Below are 27593 nucleotides of genomic sequence, written 5' to 3'. Positions count from 1 at the left end.
ATTCTTCACAGGCATGCTCTCTTGACACTTTTCTTTTCTTACCACCTACTGGATCTAGCTTCTTGTCCAGGCTCTGGTTCTATTAAGACTGATCAACAGTAACTCCCTGCTGTCCGCTCTTCCTGCTTCTGTCATCGGAGATCTTTAGCTCACCCACTACTCAGCTTCTTGCCTTATTTTCTCTTTCCTTCAATACTCCTTTCTACTCCTCTGCTTGAGATGATTTAGTAGCTCTTTAGTAGCTCTGCTCTCATCCAGATCAAGACCCTCATATTCACAACTGTCTCGGTCTCTTGTCCCTCCTTATACCCCACTTCATGCTCTTCCCATGTTCTACTGCCCAGACCTGCTCCATCCCCTCTCTTTCTCCAGAGTGATGGAAAAGGTTGATTCAAAAAGGACTGCACCATTTCTCAATACATTATGAGCCTTTGAACTTGTACTTCCTTAAACATTTCTTCTTCAATGGCTGTACAGGTTGTTTCAGGACACTTGAATTCTGTTTTTGTACTTACTCCTTACCGTATAACTGCACTTGTGTAATGTTGTAAATTGAAAGTATAGAATTTAATTCTTGGAAACCCTGTAAGTTACCTTGAATGAAGGTGTCCGACAAAGTAATAACGATAATGTGACCTGCTCACCTTGACGAAGGCGGTGGAGGGGAATGTAGCAAAGTCTGATGGCACCCGAGCACCAGGCCGTTGTGATACCACATGCTCCACAACTTCATCCTGTGGGAAGGAGAGAGGGAGGGAGGAGGGAAAACAAATGAAAATAAAAATAAAATATATAATACTGAATCATTAAGAACCCTGGCGTGCTCCTTTGTCCACAGCGTTATCACTGACAAAGCACAGACAATACATATCTATTGAATTTCCTCCTGTTTAATATCTGAGGGAAGTCATATGCTGCACAATCCCATTTGCAACACTGATGACTTTCAACTTGGCTGATACTGTCAGCGTAGCTTTTGGAAAAATAAAGAGAAATCAGCCTAAATATCATGGATGCTGGGTAGGGAATGTTTAATAAGCATTTTTACATTTGGTAAGATATACAGACTCTTGTGAAGGCTAAATCCATTTTCTTTGCTTCGCCACCACTCCTCAAATTTCCCCATTACCTTCAGTCTGTCCAGTGTGTCACTCAGGGACTTCAGCCGGGCTGTTTGTTCCAGTAGCTGAGCACTGGGACTCACTGCAGCACAGGAGGACATGCATCAAATTACTGCACATTTCAATTAAATGAATTAGTTTCTGGGATACTGACCTACAGCATGAGGAGGCATCACATTAATACATTTATGCAGTAATTATTTGTATTATTAAGACAGACTGATAAACAAAATACAGTTTTGAAACATTATACTATTTTATGGCTATGATGACGGGTTGAAAGAACTCGATTTAGAATATTGTCTTTACAGAATGTTTTTGATGTGGAAATTTTAAATGATCATGTAAATGGTATATTTAAAATTATAACTGAGTGTGAAATGCACACCAGGCATCTAAACTGGTCACCTGGATTAGTGAAATCAAAGTCTATACAGAGTGAATGCAAAGGAACCATTGAGACTGTGGTAAGCAGATTCTCAGTGGCTCTACAGTAGGGCTCAGTGGGGCTGGACGGTCAGGCCTTACCTGGCGTTTTGCCTGTGATGTCCACCACCTTGGTGTTGGCGCTCATCTGAAGCAATGTCTCCAGCAGCTGGTTGGTCTTGCGGTAGAGGGCGCTGGAGAGCACCTCAGTCCTTGCACCCTGTTTTAGGGGCAGTTTGGAGACACGCAGAGGAGGCAAGGAGGCTAGCTGGGCATTCATCTTCTCAGCCTGCAATAAGGAACACAAACACAGTGGAATGAGGCGAGCAGTGCAGAGCCCTCTCTCTGATTTGGAGTTAACCAGGTAAGACAAAATGCTTCTAAACCCTAAAACAATCCTGAAATGAATGGTATACTGAGCAGATGTACACAAACTTTTTATTTTAATTACCTTACTTTTGCATTTGAACATTAACCACATTCTTCATTCTTTAGCACAATCAGTCAATAAATACTTTGTGAGCCCAAACCCAGATTTCCTTCTGGCTAGAATGCTTACCTTCAGATCAATTCTACCGAATCAGAAATTAACTATCAGTAACATCATATATACACATCATATATACAGAAGCATCTCCATAGCATGATGCTGCCACCACCATGCTTCACGGTAGGGCTAGGATATGCGGTGTTTGGCTTGCGCCAAAAGTAGCCCTTAGCGTTGAGGCCAAAAAGCTATTTTGGTCTCATGAGACCATAGACTCCACTTGTGCATGTGGGAGACTCAAAGTTCTGGCAAACTCTAGCCGAGATTTGATGCGAGTTATTTTCAACAATGGCTTTCGTTTTCCCACCCTCCCATTAAGGTCACTTTTGTGAAGCACCTGCACAGTGTCTCTGAGCTCAGCTGTGGAAGACTCCTTTAGAGTTGCCATAGGCCTCTTGGCCTCCCTGACTAGTGCCCTTCTCACCCGGATACTCAGTTTTGAGGACGAACTGATCTCTGCAGATTGATAGTTGTGCCATATTATCTCAATTTCTTAGTAATGGACTTTACTGTACTCTAGGAGATATTCAATGCCTTGGAAATGTTCTTATATCCTACCCCTGATTGGTGCTTTTGAAGAACCTTATTCCGGATTTGACTGAAATGTTCTTTTGTGTTCATGATGTAATTTTTGTGAGGAATTGTACTAACCAACTGTGGAACCTCCAAGAGACAGGTGAATTTAACCTGAAATCATGTGACACACCTTAATTAGAACATAAGAAAGTTTACAAACGAATGAGGCCATTCAACCCATCGTGCTCATTTGGTGTCCATTAATAACTGAGTGATCCAAGGATCCTATCCAGTCTATTTTTAAATGTTCCAAAATTTTCAGCATCTACCACATTGCTGGGGAGTTTGTTCCAGATTATGACTACTCTCTGTTTAAAGAAGTGTCTCCTGTTTTCTGTTTTGAATGCCTTGAAGGCCAATTTCCATTTGTGTCACCGGGTGCGTGTGTCCCTGCTGATCTGGAAAAGCTCCTCTGGTTTGATGTGGTCGATGACCTTCATGATTTTGAATACTTGGATCAAGTCCCCACGTAATCTCCTCTGTTCCAGGGTGAAAAGGTTCAGTTCCCTCGGTCTCTCCAATTAGGACATTCCCTTCAGACCCGGAATAAGTCTGGTTGTTCTCCTCGGAACAGCCTCTAGAGCAGCGATATCCTTCTTGAAGTGTGGTGCCCAGAACTGTACACAGTATTCCAGATGAGGTCTAACTAGCGCATTGTACAGTGTCAACATTACTTCCCTTGTTTAAATTCTATACTTTTGACAATATACCCTAACATCCTGTTTGCCTTTTTTATTGCTTCCCCACATTGTTTGGCTGGAGAAAGTGAGGAGTCCACTTGGACTCCTAGGTCTTTCTCATGCATTACTTCATCTAGTTCTATTCCTCCCATAGTGTAATTATAGTGCACATTTTTGTTTCCTGCATGTATTACCTTGCACTCGTCCACATTGAATTTCATCTGCCAGGTGTCGGCCCACAACTGAATATTATCTAAGTCCCTTTGAATAGCCTGTGCTGCCGAGATTGTATCTGCTGAGCCACCTATTTTAGTATCATCTGCAAATTTGACAAGTTTGCTAACTATCCCAGAGTCCAGATCATTAAATGTAGAAAAAGCAAAGGCCCTAGTACTGATCTCTGTTGAACTCCGCTAACAACCTCATTCTAGTTAGAAGCAACTACTCTAATCGACACCCTCTGTTTCCTATACATCAACCAGTTCATAATCCATCTACTTACATTACCCTGAATGCCTACAGCTTCCAATTTGAGGATCAATCGTTGGTGATCCTGCTCAGAGGTGGACTCCATTCAACTAAGTATGTGACTTCTAAAGACAATTGGTTTCACCAAAGCTCAATCTGATACCAAAGGGGGTGATTACTTATGCATTCAATTATATTCTGTTTTGTATTTGTAATTAATTTAGAATAATTTGCAGATTATATTTTTCACTTTGACATTATGGAAATCTTCTGTGTTGATCAGTGATAAAAACTCCTGATTACATCCATTCTGAAGGGGGGTGAATACTCTTCAGGGCGCATGTGCGCGTGCATATTATATATATATATACACACACACACATACATACATGCATACACATATATACGCACGCACGCACGTGTATTGATGTTCCTGGCACTAACTCCAGTACAGTTTATTTTACTAGCACTGGAGCACAGCCATTGAAAATCCTATGGTTCAGGACTGTAAGATGATCTCCCCACATAAATCATAATCTATTCCAGTAGCCCAGAACTGTAATGAGTTTAATATTATTAACAGTAGAATTATCATAAGCATCATATGTATTCATACTTGTTTTTGTTTTTACTCTGCTACCCCAGTGCTATGTAGGAGCAGGCCTAAGCATCTGGAATTTGCACCAATGACCTAGCAGTTGCACATCTGTTTCTCTCATACAAGTCCAATCAATTCTGAAAAATCTCAATGACCCAACACAGATTTTAGACACTTTGATAAAGATCTGTACCAAAAATAGGAGTGAGATTTTAATTTTAATGATTAATTAATAGCTTAACTTTGTCTTTAAGCTTTTTCTAACAAAGTCACAGAACATTCCCCCTCTTTCCAAATTCCCAATATAAAGTATAATTGTACTAATTTCTACATTAGCGGATCAAGAGAGCTTAGGGTCTTGATACACTTGCATCCATTTTGGCTGCAGAATCAATACATTTGTTTTAAACTAAAATGAGAAAAAAATGATCTTGATCACATTGCATCTCAGGTCTCTGGATCAATGCCTTGACCTGTTTGATCATGTAGCCTATGCTAATTCTAAGGTATAGGGCTGGTGACAGGCTGGCTGTTGTTAGTGTTTATTAGACTGCTGTTGGCAATACAATTCAGTATCTATAAAGGACGGAGAAGATGCCCCTCACCCTTTAGCCAGTGCTGCCCATGGGCACATTGAATAAAGAATGTCAGGTTGCAAAATGCTACACGAACAGACCTGCTGATTTCCAGGTCCGGTATGGAAAAACAGTATGTGGAAAAGGCACTGTAGTGTTCAAAATCACAATCTCTGCAGTGATATACGCCGCTATAATAGACAGCCATTTCAAAGTGCTTTCACATTGCATAAGATGTTACATTTTAGTTTTATAACTGGTTATTTGAAGTTCATAATTGTATAAGTCTGGTATGTACATACCGATTTCTACACCAGTTTACGGTATAAAGTTTATTTTATTCGTTTTTTATGTTTATGAATATGCGCTTGTTTTGAATATACAAAAAATTTCAATGTCAATGCAGTGTTTCTGCCGTGAAAATGTTGTGTGTGATGTTCATATGTAAAAATAGTTTTATCCAACTATGGTTTTTATTTTCATTACAAAGCTGTTTCATAAAGGACTCACATTTTGTTGCAGCATTGTGCGGCAGGTGTATGTAAGTTGAAATCTCAGCGGTTCTAGTGTTAAATCAATATTTTACAAATGACTAAGCAGAGACTCTCTATAGAGCAGCAGGCTTTGATAACTCCAGCTGCAGTTCTGGCTGTGGTGCAGCAGCTGATCTTGCTCACCTTGAGGCGGTTGTTCTCATTCTTGAGGTGCTTGATGCCCAGGCGTTGGGCCTCGATCTGCTGCTGCAGGAGAGGAGAGTCAACTACCTGCAGGGGTCCCGAGCCCATGCCCATGGCTGGTGCAGCAACTCCTGTGGACAACAGTGAACAGCACACTGAGTATTGTAATAGCAAACACGCCCCACTGAGCAATGCAAGACACTCACAGGTCAAAGAACAGCACTCAAGTCTTATTGAGCTTGAGAATGTAATAAAGCGTACACACAGCTCTGAATATCTTCAGACGACAACAACAAAAACTGACAAAACGTCAAAAAAAAGTCTGGTATTCAAATTCAGGTTAAAGGTATTAATTTAACAAAATGCTCATACAAAACTGAACTGATGCAATGCTTTTCACATCTGAGATCTGATAAATGAAAGCAGTATAAGAGATATTCAGCTATCATGCCATAGATGTGTGCTAGATCTCAAGATCGATTGATTGTATTAAGATTTTTTCATCTTACTTAATTCAAAAGGAAAACATGCAGACATAATATTTGGAAGGCAAAATACTAATTGAACCCTATCCATTGCAACCCAGAATTGTACATCAAAGCACTGCAAATGACGCATCCCCCATTTGATTCCCTACAGGGAGGCACTGATTGATCAAGCAGGCAAGCAGAGGCAGTTGGCAACTGGTACAATACCTTTCTGCTGTTCATCTGTAGAGTTAACAGGGTACAGCATTGAAAAGATGGGAATACAGAGAGATAGTTAGGTCAAAGCAGAAGTGAGGTAGATACCGCCTTCTTTGATAAAAAGTCAGATTTAAGCTTGTTAAAAGTTAAAAGCTCAGGACAGAATGTAAAGAGACAGTTATGATGGGGCGGGGATGGAACTTTACTGGGAAGAAATTAACAGGAATACTATAACACTGCTTGCCATCTAAGATTAACTGAAAATTATATGTAAGGGGGGCTGAAATCAACAATTATTATATTAAATTCTGGCATCCACCAGTTGAATGTATAACCTATGGATATAAAGAATGGGCCAATTAGTATGGTATTAGTTACAAATTTTACCATACTAAGAAGACCTGATAAATTAGTATCAGCTCACTGCAATATAAAGATCATTTACAAACTCCTGTTATTATTATTTATTTATTGGCAGACAAGCTTATCCAGGGCAACTTACAGGATCATAACCATATCATAACCAATACTGTTCAACATTTAAGTCTGAAGTGATGGCATTCCTGATATTTATTCCAATCCCTCCAAAATCTGTGACGGATTCACTTTGTGAACTTTAAAAGTAAAAAGTTAAATGTCGATTGTAACAAATGCCTGGGGGTGCTTTGGCATATGTCAATACGTAAGAGAGATATGACTGTTGTTTTGGCAAAAGATTCCTTTTTCTAGCTATATACTCCAAGACAACACTATGCTTTGGGCTGGGGAGCTGTTAAAGAACACTGCACTGTCCTGCTTGAATTCCACAGGCTAGACTTGCAGCCCAGTTCTTCAGGCACTGTGCCTTATAGGGCCAGTCTGTGATGAGAGCTTCAACTCTGGAGGACTCACCCCCTGCCATGCCGGTGACAATGGAGGCGATCCCCGAGGCAGGGGGTCCTCTCAGTCCCTCGATGGTCATCTTGGACTGGTTGTTGAGACGCTGCTTCAACTCTGCTTTCTCTGACTCCAGCTGGTCGATGTCGGCCTGGAGAGCATCCATGGTCTCTTCGAACTCCCTGCAGAAACGGGGGACAGCAGGGTCAGTACAGTATTGAGCAACTGTATTGAGATTCAAGACTGGCAGAATACCCTTGGTTTGGGCACTAAGTAGCTCAGTACTAAGCCTGTTGTAGCTCTAATTGCCAAGGATAAATATGTAGCCTTGTATTCATTCGATAAGACTTTACTTTCTGTAACTGACCAAATATATTACTAAGGGGTGTTAATGGACTCTGCAACAGCAAAACAGAAAAGATTATCAATGCTGCCTGAACACTTGATTTGAGTGTTGTGCATTAGCAGTCAATGACAGACCACATCCACTTCCCAATCAGCCCAATCAATTCACACAGTTAAATTCTGTGATGATATAATAGATTTATGCATTTCCAGCTCTTCATGAATCTCTTGCCTATATATAGGTTATTAAACACTCACCTTGGGGAATGTCTTCCCATGAGACATGTATCCCCCTTAAGGCGTCTTCTTCCCTGCCCACAACACTTGTGCGTTCTGCATGTCTCAGGCCTTAATGCGTCTATGTGCTCTGTACTGAAGCCCTAGGCTCGCCTTTGCAAACTCTCACTTACTTCTCTTTCTTCTTGAGCAGCATCTGCGTCTCGTCCAGCTTGGTCTGGATCTTCTCCACGCGCTCGTCTGCATCCTTGGAGGAGCTGTCCAGCTTCTTCTCCAGGAGGCTCAACCGCACATTGGCCTCACTCAGCTCTTCGCCCTGCAGGAGAAATCCATATTCACATGGCTTTACGTGTGTAGGCAAAGCGCCTGGTTTGAGGAGAATGCATTAGGTAGACCTCCTATCTAAGTCTGGGATAACAATGATCAAGATTACGGTCTTTGTTTTTACACACTTTAACAGTTCTAACATTAATTCATTTTTAAATTATAAAAATATATATTGTTCCTATTATAAAGAGCACTGCTTATTGTTAATAGGACAATTGCTTGCTTCTGCTTAGCCTCCTCTCTTTTGTAAACTTTATATTCTTCTTATGTTCTGCAGTTTGAACTAATTGGGATGCAGCGCAGGTGAGAGTGAGTGGGTCAGTATGAACCAGGTTTGATCCATGTTGAAAAATTACAAGGCAGTGCTAAACACCTCACTTTTGTTTGAAAAAAATCTCCACCGGGTGTAAAAGGATTAAAAACTACTAAGAGGTCTCAATCTGCTGTGTTAGAGTATTCTTCAAGTTTACCTTTAAAAAAATACATATATGTTAAAAATAAAGATCAAATACTAGATATAGTCCTCCAGCTTCTGCATTTATGTTAATAGAATTCAATAATAAATAAATACAAAAATCCTAAAAAGGATTACTTGATAGTGTGGTTTTGTCTCCCCAGAGCTTTCAGTCCACCTGTGACTCACCTTGATTTTGAGGGATTTCTTCAGCTCCTTGATCACGGTCTCCCGGTCCTCCAGTTTAAGCCCCAGGCCCTCGGCATCGGTGATCTCGGCCCGCAGGGCAGCTGCTCTCAGCTCCACCGGCGGAGTGGCCTGGGAACAGCAGAGCAGAGGACAGGGCTCAGAGTGTACAGAAACAGAGGGTTCTGCTTTTCACAACCAGGAGGCAGTAACAGTTACAATCCCAGTAAATAAAAACAAACTTCCTGATACTTTTGTCTTCCAGCAGGGGCTGATGAGGCACCTTGACCCACCCCCCCGGAAGCTCAATGAAGCACAATCCAGAGGTTTGATGAGGCAACACCAACACCAAACACCAACATACTTGCTGCTTACTTTTATGACAATAATTCCCATATCCATGTAACAAAAATAGCTATCACTAGCACTCTGTAGCTAGTCTTACAGCAGCATTTTACTAAGCACATTCAACCAAGCAAATTTTAGGAGGAACCGTCAACAGGGCACACTTTTTTTCATCACATAGTGTAGTCCCTGTACATAAATCCAACAATGGCAAACTTATATGGTTCACTGAAAATCATTAATGTGAAAGACCCTGGCTGTCCCACCACTGAGGCAGTGATAAGCAGGCTCCCCCATCACCTGCTCACCCTGCTGTGTGGCCTCTCTGCGTCGTACTCCCCCTCCTGCATGGCGGTGGCCATCTTGTTCATGGTGGCGATGACGATACTGCATGACTGGCGTAGGCGCTCATAGGGGTTAATGCCCTGAGAGCCGTAAATCTGGGGAGAAACCAAAGAAACAAGACCAAAGGAAGATACAAAAGGGAGTTAAATGCACTGTTACTTGCTTTCTTTAATTCATCTCATCAAAAACAAACTGAAGTGTCCAATTTAACCCAAAATGTTATTACAGTCTGTGATTCTTTAATACTGACATTGCAACAATTTTGGTGTGCTCCCATACACATTTAAAAAATGAAGGATTTGTTTAATAGGTTGCTAGATTGTAAATAGTAATTCAGAAAGATCTCACAATCCATACGCTTAAAAAGATTAACCTGAAAAGAAGCGATTTCCAGGTTTAATATTTTTCTGCAGAGCATCCAGAAAGTGCTGGTTACTTCAACCTCTATAGCATCTCCTGTCAGTTAACAGTTAAACGGGGATATTCAGATTACATTACTAAAACACCCTTTTGTCTTGTATATCATACCCCATCTCTCTGGCAGCAAGTCTGCTAATAAAATGCTATACAATTAGAGAATTAATCATTTTAAATTACAAGTAGATAATCCCCATACTCTGACACATAACATCGCCATAACTTCCACTACTCGGGCTGAGGCTTGCACCTGTTCTCCAGCCTTGAAGGCCATGTCCTCCAGTTTGAGGGCAGACAGGCCCTCCTGCTCTGAGAGAGGAGCAATCATCTGAGCTCCGGCTGCAGCCACCTCCTGCAGGACAGCCACTACCCAGGTCAGATGCTTCCGGCAGTCCATCAGAGTGTCAGCAACCTGCAGAAACACACAGAGAGCAACACCATCACATTGAGCAAATTTAAACTAGGGAGGATTAGTCTTGTACTGAGAAGTGGATTTCCACACCTGCCTCAATGAAGGTTGTGAGTGGAAATTCCTGTATACCATCCACAACATTATTATTTTTTTTATTTCTTAGCAGATGCCTTTATTGTTATAATATATAACATTATTTTAACATGCATCTGAAAAAATAATTGTATTTTTACTGGAGCAATCTAGGTAAAGTACAAGGGCACAGCAGCAGTGCCCCCCCACCTGGGATTGTCCCTGCATTAGTAACTGATAATTCTGCCTCATCAAATCTGAACTAATTTGAAACATCAAAGCTTTATACATGATGACATTCAAGGTGAAATATACTTTAAAAGTAAAACAAAGCAGGACACCCCTTTTCTATTTGCTCCTTCCAATATCAATTATAATAACAATGAACACAAGCAGATGTGCAATTCCTTTCATTCAGAAAACAAAAAATGAAAAATAAGAACAATGAATTCCGCATCGCTGCAGAAGTTACCAATTTCACTTATTGTGAAAAGAAGGGTATGTTCTTATAATAAGAATAACTCAGAATTCAACAGCTATGCACTGCACCCCCTACCATCATACTGGTATGACAACCACCTATCCGCTAGCACCCCCCAACCCCCCGCCACCTATGCTCATTTCTAGTGGAAACACAGCATTGCTTAAAAGTAAATGAATGCCAATACTTAAATAAATAACATTAAAAAAGAAAAAAGGTGGTAGGTAATGGAGAACCATAGAAAAACAAGTGAGATGGAGTTTTTTTTTTTGCCCGTATACACTGGCTGAATACAAAGCCACCTCATATAAGTGCAGCACTGGTTAATGTTAATGTATGAAATACATTATTTGTATGGTTAACTTTTTCTTCAAAAATATATCTTTATATATTTATGATGATCTGTCCGTAAGATATGTGTATTCATATTTGTGACTAGCTGACAGACTGAGGAAGACTGCAGTGTGCTGACAGCTCTGTCCTCAGGAGCACACCTGTTGGCCAAAGGTGAGTGCGGCTGGGATCCCAGGGACATCAGTGCCTGGCATCCTGCGGCGGATCTTCTTGCAGAACTGGCGGATGTCACTGCAGGATGTCTCCAGGTCCTTCAGCAGGATGGCCAGATCAGAGGCTTCCTGCCCTGCCTGCCCAGAAGTAACACAAAGACACACATACACAGTGACAGAGATGATCAAATCTCAACAACCTGTATAATGACATGCTAAGATCTTCTTTAGATACTTGGATAATGTGGGTCCTGTGCATATTGCAATTGAGACCATTAATATATCCAATTATATAGGAAAGTATCGGGCATGATATTTAAGTAAATTACGTAAAAAGTAGTAAAATCTTTATACCTGGTCATATTCTAATTTTAGAACAAAGTTTACAAACAAGAGGAGCTCATTCAACCCATTGTGCTCGTTTGGTGTCAATTAATAACTTAGTGATCCAAGGCTCATGTAGTCTATTTTTAAATGTTTCCAAATTGTCAGCTTCACCCAGATCGCTGGGGAGTTTGTTATAGATTGTAACAACTCTCTGTGTGAAGAGGTGTCTCCTGTTCTCTGTCTTGAATGCCTTCCAATTGTGTCCCCGGGTCTGTGTGTCCCTGCAGATCTGGAAAAGTGCCTCTGGTTTGATGTGGTCAATGCCTTTCATTATTGTGAAGTGTCCACGTAAATTTCTCTGATCCAGGGTGAAAAGGTTCAGTTCCCTCAGTCTCTCCAAGTAGGACATTCCCTTCAAACCTGGAATAAGTCTGGTTTAGAGCAGCGATATCTTTCTTGAAGTGTTGAACCCAGGACTGTACATAGTATTCCAGATGAGGTCTAACTAGTGCATTGGACAGTCTTAACATTACTTCCCTTGTTTAAATTCTACACTTTTTACAATATACCCTAACATTCTGTTTGCCTTTTTTATTGCTTCCCCACATTGTTTGGATAGAGAAAGTGGCATGGTGGCTACTAGGTCTTACTCATGTGTTACTTCATCTAGTTCTATTCCTCCCATAGTGTAATTATTGTGGACATTTTTGTTACCTGCATGTATTACCTTGCACTTGTCCACATTGAATTTCATCTGCCACGTGTCGGCCACAACTGAATATTATCTAAGTTCCTTTGAATAGCCACCTCTTTTAGTATCATCTGCAAATTTGACAAGTTTGCTAACTATCCCAGAGACCAGATCATTAATATAGATGAGAAAAATCACAGGACCTAATACTGATCAATGTGGAACTCCACTAAAAACCTCATAATCTAGTCACAATTTAGCCTCAATCTGTGGAATTATACTTATTTACAATTATAGACTCAAACTTATAACGATAATTTGTAATAATGACAGATTGCCATAATATGACATAGAAATAGTGATTCAAGATTATGCATGTAAACGAGACATTACTAGTGCTGATTGCATATCCAACTACTTTTCAAATACAAATTCACTTCATAGTAAGAAAACTGCATTGAAATTCCATTTTTAATTACATGTAATTCAATCATTCACATATTCACTTAGATATCCAATTTGGGCTATATAATGGAAATCAACCCATTCATTTGAAAACCGATAACTGAACAGGAGATTGTAACATGGTGGATCAAACCTATCTTACTCAAATATTAATTATGTATATCTACTGACTTCTGATGGATGATAAGAACAAAAAGCAGAAATATTTGGGGGGGACTGATTAACTGGTATTAAAACTAAGATGACAAGGAAAGGGATCAGGAAAGGCATCTAAAGGAATGTAGGAAAGACTTAATTTCCACCCTAGAATGTCATCTTTGCATTGCATCGTTTCATACATTCCTTCCCCAAATACACAGCCAATGGAAGGGCAATGTGCTACCACAGGCCAAAATAACAATTTTCATTGTTGTCTGAAGAGGAAGAATTTGAGATCTCACCTGGAGGAAAGCCCGCAGCCTGCCCACCTCCACAGCCATGCAGTCCAAGGCACTCTGGGTAAACTGGAAACAGCAAAATATAGCAGTCGAATTGGAGAACAACACTGTCAGTATAAATATTTTAAGCAAGCTGTGAAACTTCATATTAAACTAGATTTAGAAGTTTCTAGAAACTTCATCTGGATTGTAAAATGGCCCGTTTTAAGGTTGTTTAAAAGAGTATCTGATGAATATACAGTTCAGCAGCTAAACACCTTTTAATTAATTATAGCTTTAAAGAACTTTAAAGCACTCTACTGGAGGGATGAAACACCATTCTTCTAAAAATATATATTGTTTTATATGTTTTGATGGTGGTGGAGAGTGCTGTCTAACACGTCGGGCCAAAATCTCCCATAGGTTTTCAATTGGGTTGAGATCTGGTGACTGCGAAGGCCATAGCATATGATTCACATAATTCATACTCATCAAACCATTCAGTGACCCCTCATGCCCTGTCGATGAGGGCATTGTCATCCTGGAAGAGACCACTCCCATCAGGATAGAAATATTTCACTACAGGATAAAGGTGATCACTCAGAATAACTTTGTAATGTTATGCAGTGACCTTTCCCTCTAAGGCAGGGGTTCCCAAAGTGCAGCCCTCAAGGATGTTTGGTGTGGCCCCCCCAAAGCCAACATTCAACCCCCCCTTTTCTGAACCTTTACTATATTTTTACACTTTCTGATAATGTCCTGTTGCAAATTACACATGTAACTTGGGGGAAAATAATAAAACAACAATTAAAGTTAATTAATGTTAACTAACTGAAATGTATAGGATATAAAAAGGTATGATTTGGGACATATTTCGTTTTCAACTGTGGTTCATTTTCTGCTGCAGCCCCCCATCCCATGAAACCTCCGGAAATTGGCCCTCCATCACCAGGCATTGGGAACCCCTACTCTAAGGGGACAAGTGGAACCAAACCACGCCAGGAAAATGCCACCCACAGCATAACAGAGCCTCCGGACCCCCTCACTGTAGGGGTCAAAGCAGTCATGGATTGATCAGCATTTTTATACATGATACAGAGCATGACAGGATCTATCTACACTCTTTATGGCAATATAAAAAAAAATCAGCACTGATTGACCTTTAAGGGGTGGCCAAAGGTCAAGATTAAGGTGCCTGGACTATTTATGTAGTAAACAGATGATGTTCATTACAAATCATTACAAGTCAGATAGCAGCTTTAGGAGAAAAAATAGGAGAAAAAAATTGTTTAATACTCAGTGAATTTGACCTAGAAGGAAAAGTCAAAGGTCAATCTTGGGGTAATATTTTGAAAGCCCATATATGATTTCCTATATGTGTTCCATATAGACCACAGGTCTATCTTCTCTCTGTGAGGTGCAAAAGTGGCAAAATCTTGAATTTGACCTAAAACAAGAGGTCAAAGGTAAAAATCAAAGGACATTTTCAAATAGAACACTTATGGTTTCCTATACATGTCCAATACTATATGTGACTATCTTCTATCTGAAAGCAGTTATTAGGCACAATATTGAACCCTAAAGGAAGGGTCATAGACCCCGTTCACATTTGAGATTTAGGCCGGCCCAGGGCCGCCTTAACTCAAATGTGAACAGGGTCATAGATTTAAGGCTGCCCTGGGCCGGGTCAAAACTAGTCCCACTTTTTGACCCAGCCTAACTCTTTTGAGGGGCAGAAAGGCGACCTAAATGTGAATATGAATGCTCAGGGCCCTGGGCCAGCTGGAAAGCGTAAGTGCGTGACGCAACTCAAATCTCGCCCCCAGAGACTTGTCTTAGTCAAAGGAGATGCTGCTTCTCGCCACTGCAGAATAAACACAGGCACCAAAACAGCTTACACGACAATATTTTCTCTATATTGTTTGAATGTCGTATCGATCTATAGACTTAAATGTACAGATACATTTCGCTAGCTCACATCTTTATATATATATATATATATAAAAAAAGTATAGGCTAAGTAATGAGTTATAATGTAAACAGTTCTAAACTACTCGGTCAATGAACTCGCAGAAACACGCGTGATCCACACAGCGAAAAGGTCTACAAACACGGACGTGGACATTTACAAGTCATGTTTGTGTAGCGGAGATCTGCGCTGCTCCACAAATGGGATCAGGGGATTTCTGCAGATCTGTGCAAAACTGCAGAAAGAACGCGACCACAAGCCGCTGTTGTTGTTTGTGTTCATCTGTGCGGACAAACACAAAAAGCGTATAGTATTTTAAAATAACGTGCCCCGAAACAACCATTGGTAGTTGAAGTATTTTAATAAATACGTATGAAAATCTTATTCTGCTGTCATGTTTATTCTTCCGTTTCTGTTCTCTTCTTCCGTCAGCTCAGCTCTCATTGGCTGCTGATCACGTCACTCTCCACGATCGGTGCCAATCGAGTCGTAAATATTAAACATGTTTAATAAAATCGTAGGGGCTCCAACAAGCTTACGATAGGATCAGAGGGCAAACGATTGCATCGCAGCCCGTCTCACACTATATGACCATGAGCAGCGGGGACACGCCCCGACCATGCAGCTTGTCATGACAATCAGTGCCGATCTGTCATGAGGGCTAAATCGGGCTCAAATCAGGCTTAAAATCGTGTAGTGTCACCCCAGCATAAGTATGACTGATGTCTGAAATTTAACAGTATGCAATTTTCAGGTATAAAATGCATTGTGAAATTGTGATCGGGACCGGGTAACTTTATTCAGTTATCCGAATTTTGCATTAAAACTATATACCCGAAGCAGGTTTCCATTCAAATTAGTGCATTTTAAAACGAGACCAGATGTTTACTGTCCGATTCAAAATGCGATTATATTGAGCTGTACAATTACAAATGCTGGTGTTGGAGGTAACAAGTGGGACGATGCAGAAATTAAGGCACTGTTTACAATGGGGATGGAAGAATGTTAAAAAACAAACCGATGGAAGTATATGAGTGCTGCTGTTTGAGGATATAAGCGATCACAGAAGGCTTCTTTCGATGGGTATCAATCACTCGCCCGACCAAGTAAAAAGGAAAATTAAAATGCAAAGATCATACTTTAAAAATGACAACAAACGCGGTGGAGTCCAGAGAAAAGGTTGAAAGTTTTTCTGAGGAACTGAGCGGCAGCTTGGATTGCATGGGACACATTGACCTGCAGCAAACAGCACCGAAGAGACAGACACTTCTAAAGTACTACTGTAATATATTATATGCACTGTATGTGTGTGTGTGTGTGTGTGTGTGTGTGTGTGTGTATATTTAATAGACATTTTCAGATTATAAATCTCAAATCACATTTGACCTGGAAGGAGAGGTCAGCGGTCAGATTCAAGATCCTATACATGTTCCATAGTAACCAACATTGTATCTGCCACCTGTAAGGCGTTTTAAGCTGTCAAATGTCAAAATACTTTTTTGGCAATATCCCATGATTCTTCGTAATGAGATTATAAATATCTTAAGACAAGTTCTAATGTAAATCAACATGCAGTATCTGGTTCAGAGAAGGTCAGATATATTCATAAAGAGAATCTATGCTTTACTATTAATGTTCAAATAATGCTAAAAGTAACATATCCGATCATTGAAAAAAGTGAATGAAATGCAAAATAGGCACTACCTACTTAATGTAACATTAGTGAAAATTAGTGGTTATATATGGTACCACCTTTTTATTTTTTTATAGTTTAGTTTACAGTTGTTTTCCCTGTATCATTCAAAAAAACAAATTATTCTGTTGTAGGAGCAGAATTCAACAGAAGGCAAATTCTGCTGAAAATTTCACATTTGCTTTACTTTACAATCATAAAACTAAATCATAGTCAATAATGGTGTGTCAAACACCACAAACTAAAATCCTGTGGTAATAGATCTAAAATATTTGATTCTGCTACTAAAATATCTAATAGCATATTATTTGTTTTAAAACATAAGTACTGCTTTGGTCACCTAAAATCAATTAATACAATTACTACTAAAGAATACATATTTATAACCAGGCTGAGCTTAATACATCAGGGTGAAGGTGTTGTCAGGGTATTAAAACTGGTCACCACTGTATACTTACTCTGATGTGGTCTGCCAGCTGCATGGTGCAGTCCTCATGCTGTTCAACCAGATGGATGCTGTACAATTGCTGTGGGATGGAAAGAAAACCTTAGGATCCCCCAGTTTATACATGGTGAACAGGTAGGTAGGTATATAAATAAAACTGAATATCATAAATATAAAAAAATAAAAAGAGCCCATTTTTGCTCTCATAACGGCCAAACTTATCTTGGGAGCTGAATACTCTTCTAAGAAGTAGCTTTGCACAGGTACTCAGAAACACAGGCTCAGTATTCTTAATAACTCAAAGCTCTTAATATCAGAATAAAGTCCAAAGACAAATTGAGTTATATAGTTTGTTAAAGTGTAATTCAGTCAAAAACAACAGGAAAAAAAAAATCTGGAGTTTTCTCCACATTGTGCATGGTGTTCTCATGGAATTTAGTAAAAGACAAACACAGGTGGGGGCTTTGCTCTGCTAATCTGAAAAAGTAGGAGGACTCTTCTGTTTTATACTTACAACACAAATACAAAATAAAGGTAATATTAAATTGAATAAATTGAATAAAATAAAGATTTATAAGAACCATGTGCAAACTACATTGCAAAGTGTTGACTTAAAATCCCGACTTTAAAAGGAGCATTTGATGTCAACTAGATTTAAATGCATAATAAACTGTATGTAAATGAACCTGATTCAGTATTGTTCTTGTTGTTTTTAAGTGTTACAAATGTGTGCCTTCAGTTATGTTGTGTGTGGAGGTTCTGTGCCAACAAATACCACGACTGTCTGGCTTTAACGATGATCACAATCAGAGTTGCAATGTTTCACTATTTGTTTTAAAAACAATGTATAAATGGAGCATAAGGTACCTGTCAATTTGTTATGCACTTTTCATCACGAGTTTTTAATCACAAACAATCAGTCACCAACATAAGATTATCATCAAAAAGTTTTATTTTGGAAATCACTACTTAAGCTGAGCTAAAAACAAATAGCACTATCATAAATCATAAATAACAGATTCAGTACGTGTTCATATACAAATTCATAAATAAAACTCCAATAGATCTATTAATAAATCATAAATAACATTGTGTTATTATTGTGTTAGTTAAGTATTCATCAAGTATTACATTTATGGGGAAACATTTTGTGAGTTTTTTTTTTTTGCTTCGTAGCTGAGATTCTGTGTGGTTTGTTTACATTGTGTCTTTACGGTTTGCACAACTGCAGAACCTAGGCATGGTATTGACCAATGGAAAGGACGTTACTATGGTCTCACGTCAGAGATGTTTTATATTTGTTTACCCAATAACAGACTGACTATTAATAACTAGCCAATCTAAAGGACCTCTCTCACCCTGGGACTCACAGCTGATACGGCAGGTGTCAGATTACGCCCTGCTGCAGAGCACAGATGACAGAGAGAAACACCTTTTACATTGTAGCTTATAAACAGTGATTTTTAATAACAAAAATATGCATTTCAATTACTTTTAAGGGCCTTAAAAATTTTTTTAAATGTAATGACTTTTAATGATGCACAGGAACCCAGCTTTAAAAATTGGTATGGATGGCAGGCTGTGCCCCAACCCCACTAAATTCAAACCCCAGTCTCCTACACCACAGTGCAGTAGATTACATTATAACAAATGCGAACACTACAGGGGTATATATATTTTACATATTATGTTTTGTTTTATTATTATACAGGTCTTTGCGAGCTCTTTGTGTGTGTGTGTATATATATATACATACATACATACATACATACATACATACATACATCAATCACCTAAAGGATTATTAGGAACACCATACTAATACTGTGTTTGACCCCCTTTCGCCTTCAGAACTGCCTTAATTCTACGTGGCATTGATTCAACAAGGTACTGAAAGCATTCTTTAGAAATGTTGGCCCATATTGATAGGATAGCATCTTGCAGTTGATGGAGATTTGTGGGATGCACATCCAGGGCACGAAGCTCCCGTTCCACCACATCCCAAAGATGCTCTATTGGGTTGAGATCTGGTGACTGTGGGGGCCAGTTTAGTACAGTGAACTCATTGTCATGTTCAAGAAACCAATTTGAAATGATTCGACCTTTGTGACATGGTGCATTATCCTGCTGGAAGTAGCCATCAGAGGATGGGTACATGGTGGTCATAAAGGGATGGACATGGTCAGAAACAATGCTCAGGTAGGCCGTGGCATTTAAACGATGCCCAATTGGCACTAAGGGGCCAAAAGTGTGCCAAGAAAACATCCCCCACACCATTACACCACCACCACCAGCCTGCACAGTGGTAACAAGGCATGATGGATCCATGTTCTCATTCTGTTTACGCCAAATTCTGACTCTACCATCTGAATGTCTCAACAGAAATCGAGACTCATCAGACCAGGCAACATTTTTCCAGTCTTCAACTGTCCAATTTTGGTGAGCTTGTGCAAATTGTAGCCTCTTTTTCCTATTTGTAGTGGAGATGAGTGGTACCCGGTGAGGTCTTCTGCTGTTGTAGCCCATCCGCCTCAAGGTTGTACGTGTTGTGGCTTCAGAAATGCTTTGTTTTCACACCATTCTTTGTAAACCCTAGAAATGGTTGTGCGTGAACATCCCAGTAACTGAGCAGATTGTGAAATACTCAGACCGGCCCGTCTGGCACCAACAACCATGCCACGCTCAAAATTGCTTAAATCACCTTTCTTTCCCATTCAGACATTCAGTTTGGAGTTCAGGAGATTGTCTTGACCAGGACCACACCCCTAAATGCATTGAAGCAACTGCCATGTGATTGGTTGGTTAGATAATTGCATTAATGAGAAAATGAACAGGTGTTCCTAATAATCCTTTAGGTGAGTGTATATATATATATATATATATATATATATATATATATATATATACACACACACACACATACACATTATATATAATGTGTGTGTGTATTATATATATTATACACATATACACTACTGGTGAAACGTTTTAGAACACCTCAATTTTTCCAGTTTTTATAGAAATTTACACTGTTTAACGTCTCAATGTACTCAGAAATTAAAGCATAGAACAAAAAGAATTGGAGATAAAAAATACAAAATGTAACCCCTTAAACTGACAAACCCCTATGGTATCTTTAAACTCTTTAAGCCCATATGTACTCTGGACTGTTCCGTTTGCCAAATGCCCTCCACATTCTGAAATGGGGTGTAGGGGGATACTTGGTCTGAGTAGAAATAAAAAATCTCAGAAAATGTTGACAATTATGACATTCTGGAACCACACAGTCTACTGATCAAAACAAGAACATCTACATTTTGGTAGAAGCAACACCCACCTGTAGAGAGCTCAAAATGTCAATATGGAAAACTCGATTTTACATAATTGGATCTGAACGTCTCTGTGTTTGATAGAACATCAAATGGAAGCTCCTAATGAAATAGGCATTTTTTTCCCCTGGTCATGTCCAGTATGTATGCACCTTAACCACTACTCCACACTGCTGCCCATACACACTATTAACCATTTCTGTGCTTTACTGTACCTGGTAGTATTTGATGGCTTTGGTGAGCGGCTCCACGTTCACAGTCTCGTCCAGTTGATCCTTGTGCAGCAGGTCGATGAGAAAATCCAGGGAGCGCTCATGCACACTCATCTCAGGGTACAGCATGCCAATCTTCTTGTACACCTCCACACTGCACTGGTTGAGTGCTCTGCAGGGCGACAGCACAGTGAGCTGTGAGCACACTGACATGTTACACAACTTATAAACAGCACTTGGACATGGACAAAATTGCAAATGTATTAATACATAAATAAATACATAAACATGTACTCAAGCCAGGCTGAGTCCTAGGGAGACTGCAGGAGTAATTATCTGTTTGAAGCCAGTGCTGCAGCCAGTCAGTTTGAAATTGGGAGGGAACTCCATCAAAAGACAATTTACCATGATACAAGATACATGAAGTGCATCAATCATTCACAGAACAAACTCAAATAAGGCTTTTTAAGTGAAATATGGTGATTTTTGTGGTGCAGAGAAATCTCATATACTCAATTGAGGACAACATTGGGTAGTTATGAAGGCTCTGAAGCCATAATCAGTGGATTTCTGAAAGTTAAACAAATATGATTGAGCTATATTTATAGCTAACAGAGGAGCTAAACTGGGATGGGCCAGTCTTATACTCTCAGTTAATTTAACATTACAGAAACTGAGATAAGCTCCATAACACTAACACTTCAGAAGGACTTTAAGCTTGTCTAACTTCTCATATATGAATAATACATTGCTCAAATTAAACTGCACATTTTATAAAATAAAAATGACCAATTATGGTATTTTACATGAACACCAAGGAATATTCAAAATTAAATATTTTTTTCTTTAATAAAATAGTGAAATAATATATGGAGAATTTTATAGGCAGTATGATACGTAGAATGAATCTAGGCCTAACCTAATTCTTAGTTAGAACACGATCGTCTCCCAACAGCCAACCAGCTTCCAGACCAAATGATAATGCCCCCTAGAACGGTGAAATGCCAAACTATAAACTCAACAGAACTAAACAAACAAATGAATACGCTTAGCAAAAGATACAACAACCACTGCATGAGAGCAACAACTGTTCTGATGCTGGTTTGGAGCAGTGTTTTTGGCAGCTATTTTAGATTTAGTTTTAGTCTTTTGACTAAAATGCTTATCAGTAATAATTTAAATCTTTCATTAGTTTTAGTTAATATTAGTCGACGAAAACACAATTTTAGTCCATGTATTTGTTTTTACTTCACAAATTACTGTAATTCAAATCTTTTGAAGTCTCTTGAAAATGTATGTAAAAATAATAGAGTTACAAGAACAGTATGGAAGCATATAGTGGACTTTATTCAAATGCAATCCCACAATTGCATTTTCATTTTCCATTTACGCACTCGTTATTTACGTCAAAATGCAAATACAATCCCATATTCCAGAATGCACATTCGCTGACAATAATAAAATGTAAAATGGCTCTCGCATTAACATTTCATTTTCAGAGAATTCCCCCGTTGATGCACAAAATATTGACCGGCCGCCTTGTAATTTGTAATTTATGACCATTAGTCTTGTATTGAATTTTTGTTTTTTGTCACATTTTATTAAACTAAAATTAGAAGCATTTATTTTTAGTTATCGTTTTTTTCATAGTATTTAGTCTCGTTATCGCCATAGTTATTGTCACTGAAAATAAGTCGTTGACTAATATTGTTCCATCATAGTTTTCATTGACTAAATTAACACTAGTCTGGAGTATTGGCTAGGGCTCTGGACTCTGGAGCAGAGGGTTGTTGGTTCAATCTTGTACCTTACCTAGATTGGTCCAGTAAATGCCCAGATGTATACATTTTGTAAAATGTATGAAAATAATGTGATATCTTGTAATAATTGTAAGTCACCCTGGATAAGGGTGTCTGCTAAGAAAGAGTAATAATTCCTGTTTGGACACAAAAGGATGCACAGTGGCGTGTCAAAACTAAGATTTCGCGAAGGCAAAAGAGCTGCTGCCTATTTCAGTGCTTATTATGGAAGGGTATGAGGAGGCAAATAACATTATGTTGAATAAAGCCAATACTGCTGCATCTGCAAAAGACTGGGAAAAAGCTGAACTGAAATTAGTTAAATGCTTTAGTTTATTGTTTTTTTAAATGCATCGATGTTAATGACCTTAACATGGTGGGTGTTATCCCAGACTTATGCAGATATTACACAGAGCTCTGTGCTGGCCAATAGTATACCGTATAGAACATGAGAAAGTTTACAAACGAGAAGAGGCCATTTGAACCATCGTGCTAGTTTGGTGTCTATTAGTAAGTGATCCAATGATACTATCCAGTCTATTTTTTTTTTCAGCTTCAACCACATTGCTGGGGAGTTTGTTCCAGATTGTTACAACTCTTTGTGTGAAGAAGTGTATCCTGTGCCTCCCAATTTCCATTTGTGTCCCGGGGTCTGTGTGTCTCTGCTGATCTGGAAAAGCGCCTCTGGTTTGATGTTGTCAATGCCTTTCATGATTTTCCACGTAGACTCCTTGATCTCTCATGTGTTACTTCATGTAGTTCGATTCCTCCAATAGTGTAATTATAATGAACATTTTTGTTACCTGCATGTAAAACCCTGCACATATATATTCATCATTTAGTGGTCTACATTATTTCTTGGAACCTATTATGTAACCTACTGTGCTTGATCTTGCTAACAACATCTGACAGATCTTGTTATCAGCAATCTGAATTACAGTTCCTTAAAAATGAGGAAGGTGGAGAAGGAAAAGGAATTGCTGGATGAGAAGCTGGCTGTGAGTGTGAACTTTTGTTAATATTTAGTTGTCATGTCTACACTTGAAAATCAAGGTTTCAAACAGTGTTAAACTGGATCAGATTATTTCTATTCACAGGCTGATTCCTGATGCCTTTGGTGCAATAAACATTTTAGAAAGGAAAATATCCCCCTCAAAATGTTTTAACACTATTCCCACAGCAACACGTCTCGTCAAAAACTAAAAGGGAATACAATTCAACTAAATTATGGAAATAAATGTATTAACTGCAATAACCAAAACTAGTGTATTATCTACACTAAGAATTATACATTAACATTTTCAAACAGTACTACACACTGCAGATTTGCAATAAAATGTCAGCTCCAGTCAATCTGCTTCCTTGCTGGCTTGAATGAAGCCCCGCCTCCAGCATCAAGTTCCAATGGAATACTACAAGGACTGTTCAGACTGTAAAGTTACCAGATTTCCAGATCAACTATAAGAAAGACTAACCACACAAGATTCTAATTACATTGGAATTTTTCTATTTTTAGAAGAAGGTTACTGAACAAAATATCAGAATATCAAAGTAAATATACGTTTTTTTTAAAGATTAAATTAAAAAAAGCCCTCACAATGTGGACTGTAATGTTTAAAAGGACCTTGACTTTTGTTAGCACTCTCACCTTCCAGACTCATAACTCCACTTTCATGAATTTTTATCATCTCATGTCAAAGTTGGTCTTGAGTTAATGCTTGGAATAAACAACCTTAAATCAACTTCTTCGTACGTGCATAAGTAGGTTTGCAGTTCGGGATAACTTGGCATAAACCCTGGATTTTCCATTCTCAGAAGTGATCTTAAAGTTCAGCCAGCTATGTTACCAGGGCAACATGTCCAGCTTAAACCTGCTCCCTGGCAGGTATTTCACAGAGGTTTTTACAAAAGAAAAAACGGATAACATGCCACAGGTTAACAATCAGTCCCGTCAAATCCTAAGAGAGATCAGGATAAATGAGGAGGAGGCACTAAAGTGATTAGCAAAATTAAAAACAAACAAATCACCTGGGCCAGATGGTACAGTGAGGGAAAAGTATTTGATCCCCTGCTGATTTTGTATGTTTGCCCACTGACAAAGAAATGATAAGTCTATAATTTTAATGGTAGATGTATTTTAACAAAAAAATCCAGAAAAACGCATTTCAAAAAAGTTATAAATTGATTTGCATGTTAATGAGGGAAATAAGTATTTGACCCCTTCGACTTAGTACTTGGTGGCAAAACCCTTGTTGGCAATCACAGAGGTCAGACGTTTCTTGTAGTTGGCCACCAGGTTTGCACACATCTCAGGATCCTCTCCAAGTTATTAAGGTTTCGAGGCGGTACATGGCCCCGTCCATTCTCCCTTTGATGCGGTGCAGTTGTCCTGTCCCCTTAGCAGAAAAACACCCCCAAAGCATAATGTTTCCACCTCCATGTTTGACGGTGGGGATGGTGTTCTTGGGGTCATTCCTCCTCCTCCAAACACGGCGAGTTGAGTTGATGCCAAAGAGCTCGATTTTGGTCTCATCTGACCACAACACTTTCACCCAGTTCTCCTCTGAATCATTCAGAAGTTCATTGGCAAACTTCAGATGGGCCTGTACATGTGCTTTCTTGAGCAGGGGGACCTTGCGGTCGCTGCAGGATTTCAGTCCTTCACGGCGTAGTGTGTTACCAATTGTTTTCTTTGTGACTATGCTCCCAGCTGCCTTGAGATCATTAACAAGATCCTCCTGTGTAGTTCTGGGCTGATTCCTCACCGTTCTCATGATCATTGAAACTCCACGAGGTGAGATCTTGCATGGAGCCCCAGACCGAGGGAGACTGACAGTTATTTTGTGTTTCTTCCATTTGCGAATAATCGCACCAACTGTTGTCACCTTCTCACCAAGCTGCTTGGCGATGGTCTTGTAGCCCATTCCAGCCTTGTGTAGGTCTACAATCTTGTCCCTGACATCCTTGGACAGCTCTTTGGTCTTGGCCATGGTGGAGAGTTTGGAATCTGATTGATTGATTGCTTCTGTGGACAGGTGTCTTTTATACAGGTAACGAGAGAGAGTTCCCTTTAAGAGAGTGCTCCTAATCTCAGATCATTACCTGTATAAAAGACACCTGGGAGCCAGAAATCTTGCCGATTGATAGGGGATCAAATACTTATTTCCCTCATTTTTTTGTTGTTATTCTGTCTCTCACTGTTAAAATACACCTATCATTAAAATTATAGACTGATCATTTCTTTGTCAGTGGGCAAACGTACAAAATCAGCAGGGGATCAAATACTTTTTTGCCTCACTGTATATTTCCAACAGTACTTAAAGAAACGAGGGAAATTATTTTTAGGCCGCTAATGCTAGGGTTACGCGACACGATTTCTACAATCCGACCCGATTTTGTGAACAGTGGGCAGCTCACACTTAACGACTATTTTGCACCGAATTTATGTCTTTTGCATGGTGAAGAAGTGCACACTACCTGATCGCTTAAGTGCAGGGGAACACACACTTAACGACTGATCCGAAATCCTTGTCGTGGCAATCTGCGTCATAGCCTCCAAACTCACCACATCTCGCAGAAACACACATAATCCGCAAAGGGAAAAGGTAAACAAACATGGACGTGGACATTTATAGGTCACATTCATGAAGTGCAGATGTCTGCAGTTATGCGCAGATCTGCGCTGCTCCACCAATGGGATCAGTGGATTTCGATCTATACAAAACTGCGGAAATCTGCACAAAAAGAACACGACCACAAACTGCTGTGCGAACAAACACAAAAAGTGGAGAGAAAAGAGGATGTGTGAGAATACATGGCCATATGAGCTTTACTGTGAGAGCTGCAGCTGAGCAACAGTCACAGGCTATATCCATCCCACAGTATGATCATCGCATTGTAGGGATCGATATTTAGCGCAGACCTGGGTCAATTACAGATACTAATTGGTATTTGAAAATAATATTTTCCCTGTATTAGAGAATTTTTAAATAACCTGCGCCGAAAAAACATTGGTATTTTAATGGAAGTATTTACAAGTTGCCACAGAGAGACACAGGAAAGTACAGGTGAGAGGCAGCCATCTTGTTGTTTGACTAGTTTCTTAGCATTGCTCATTTTGTTTTAAGTTTGCCTAAATTGAAGTTAGCATTGTCTGTAGTTTGCCTAAATTGGAGTCAATTCAGTTCAGCTGCCGAGTTGGTGAAAGTAAACAGGTTGTAGAAGGGAGATTTTGTCTAGGACTAGCAGGAATTCTGTTGCAGGAGAGCCAGGTGTGGCCAGTTAGGTGTGAATTGGGGGTAGGTAGACAAAAGCTACTTAAAGCAGCTGTTGAGAAAGAGCTGTGCTGTTTCTCGGTCACAAAAGTTAAGCAGTCTACAGGAACCAATGAAAAATGACATTGAGGCAGAAGAATTAAAATTAGATCCCAGTAACGGAACAGAATCTTTGTGGGTGAGACTTTTGGACAAGAGATGTGGCGGATTAGTGGTAGGCGTGTGTTACAGACCACCCAACTCAGATATTCAGCAAGATGTTGCATTATACAATGTAATCAGGACTACATGTAGCAAGAATGTGCCTGTTATAATGGGGGATTTCAATTTCCCAAACATAGACTGGGAAAGCCCGGTTGGGACTACAGAGGCAGAAATAGAGATGGTTGAGATGGTAAATGACTGCTTTCTAACTCAATATGTCAGGGAACCAACCAGGGAGAGTGCATGCATTGACTTGATATTTTCAAATGACCAAGATAGAGTCAGAGGGACACTAGTTAGAGAACCAATGGCAAATTGTGATCACTTTGAGGCATTCTTTCAAAAAACAAGGCCCAAGTCTAAAACAATGGTCTACAATTTCAGAAAAGCAAACCTTGAAGGTATGAGGCGG

General features: G+C 39.4%; 1 protein-coding gene across 6 annotated transcripts in view; it reads right to left on the bottom strand.

The window, feature by feature from the left end:
• The window catches only part of LOC136766295 (dynactin subunit 1), a 128448-nt gene that overhangs the window by 5879 nt on the left and 94976 nt on the right, over positions 1 to 27593 (bottom strand). For 5 of the 6 annotated variants that reach the window (XM_066719668.1, XM_066719667.1, XM_066719665.1 and 2 more), the window contains 13 exons: positions 20908 to 21076; positions 17377 to 17445; positions 13281 to 13343; positions 11346 to 11495; positions 10137 to 10298; positions 9433 to 9564; positions 8783 to 8911; positions 7986 to 8128; positions 7246 to 7412; positions 5669 to 5799; positions 1650 to 1836; positions 1130 to 1203; positions 645 to 734 (listed from right to left, as the gene is read on the bottom strand). In XM_066719668.1, coding sequence (XP_066575765.1) covers positions 645 to 734; positions 1130 to 1203; positions 1650 to 1836; positions 5669 to 5799; positions 7246 to 7412; positions 7986 to 8128; positions 8783 to 8911; positions 9433 to 9564; positions 10137 to 10298; positions 11346 to 11495; positions 13281 to 13343; positions 17377 to 17445; positions 20908 to 21076 — 1666 coding nt within the window. Of the gene's footprint in view, positions 1 to 644; positions 735 to 1129; positions 1204 to 1649; positions 1837 to 5668; positions 5800 to 6307; positions 6379 to 7245; positions 7413 to 7985; positions 8129 to 8782; positions 8912 to 9432; positions 9565 to 10136; positions 10299 to 11345; positions 11496 to 13280; positions 13344 to 17376; positions 17446 to 20907; positions 21077 to 27593 lie in introns of those variants that run through there. The other variant, XM_066719671.1, reaches the window with a different exon arrangement.

This window comes from Amia ocellicauda, chromosome 13 (genome assembly GCF_036373705.1).
Source record: "Amia ocellicauda isolate fAmiCal2 chromosome 13, fAmiCal2.hap1, whole genome shotgun sequence".
Lineage (NCBI taxonomy): Eukaryota > Metazoa > Chordata > Actinopteri > Amiiformes > Amiidae > Amia > Amia ocellicauda.
The sequence above is the reverse complement of the archived record's forward strand: the minus strand, read 5'-3'. Positions and strand labels throughout refer to the sequence as shown.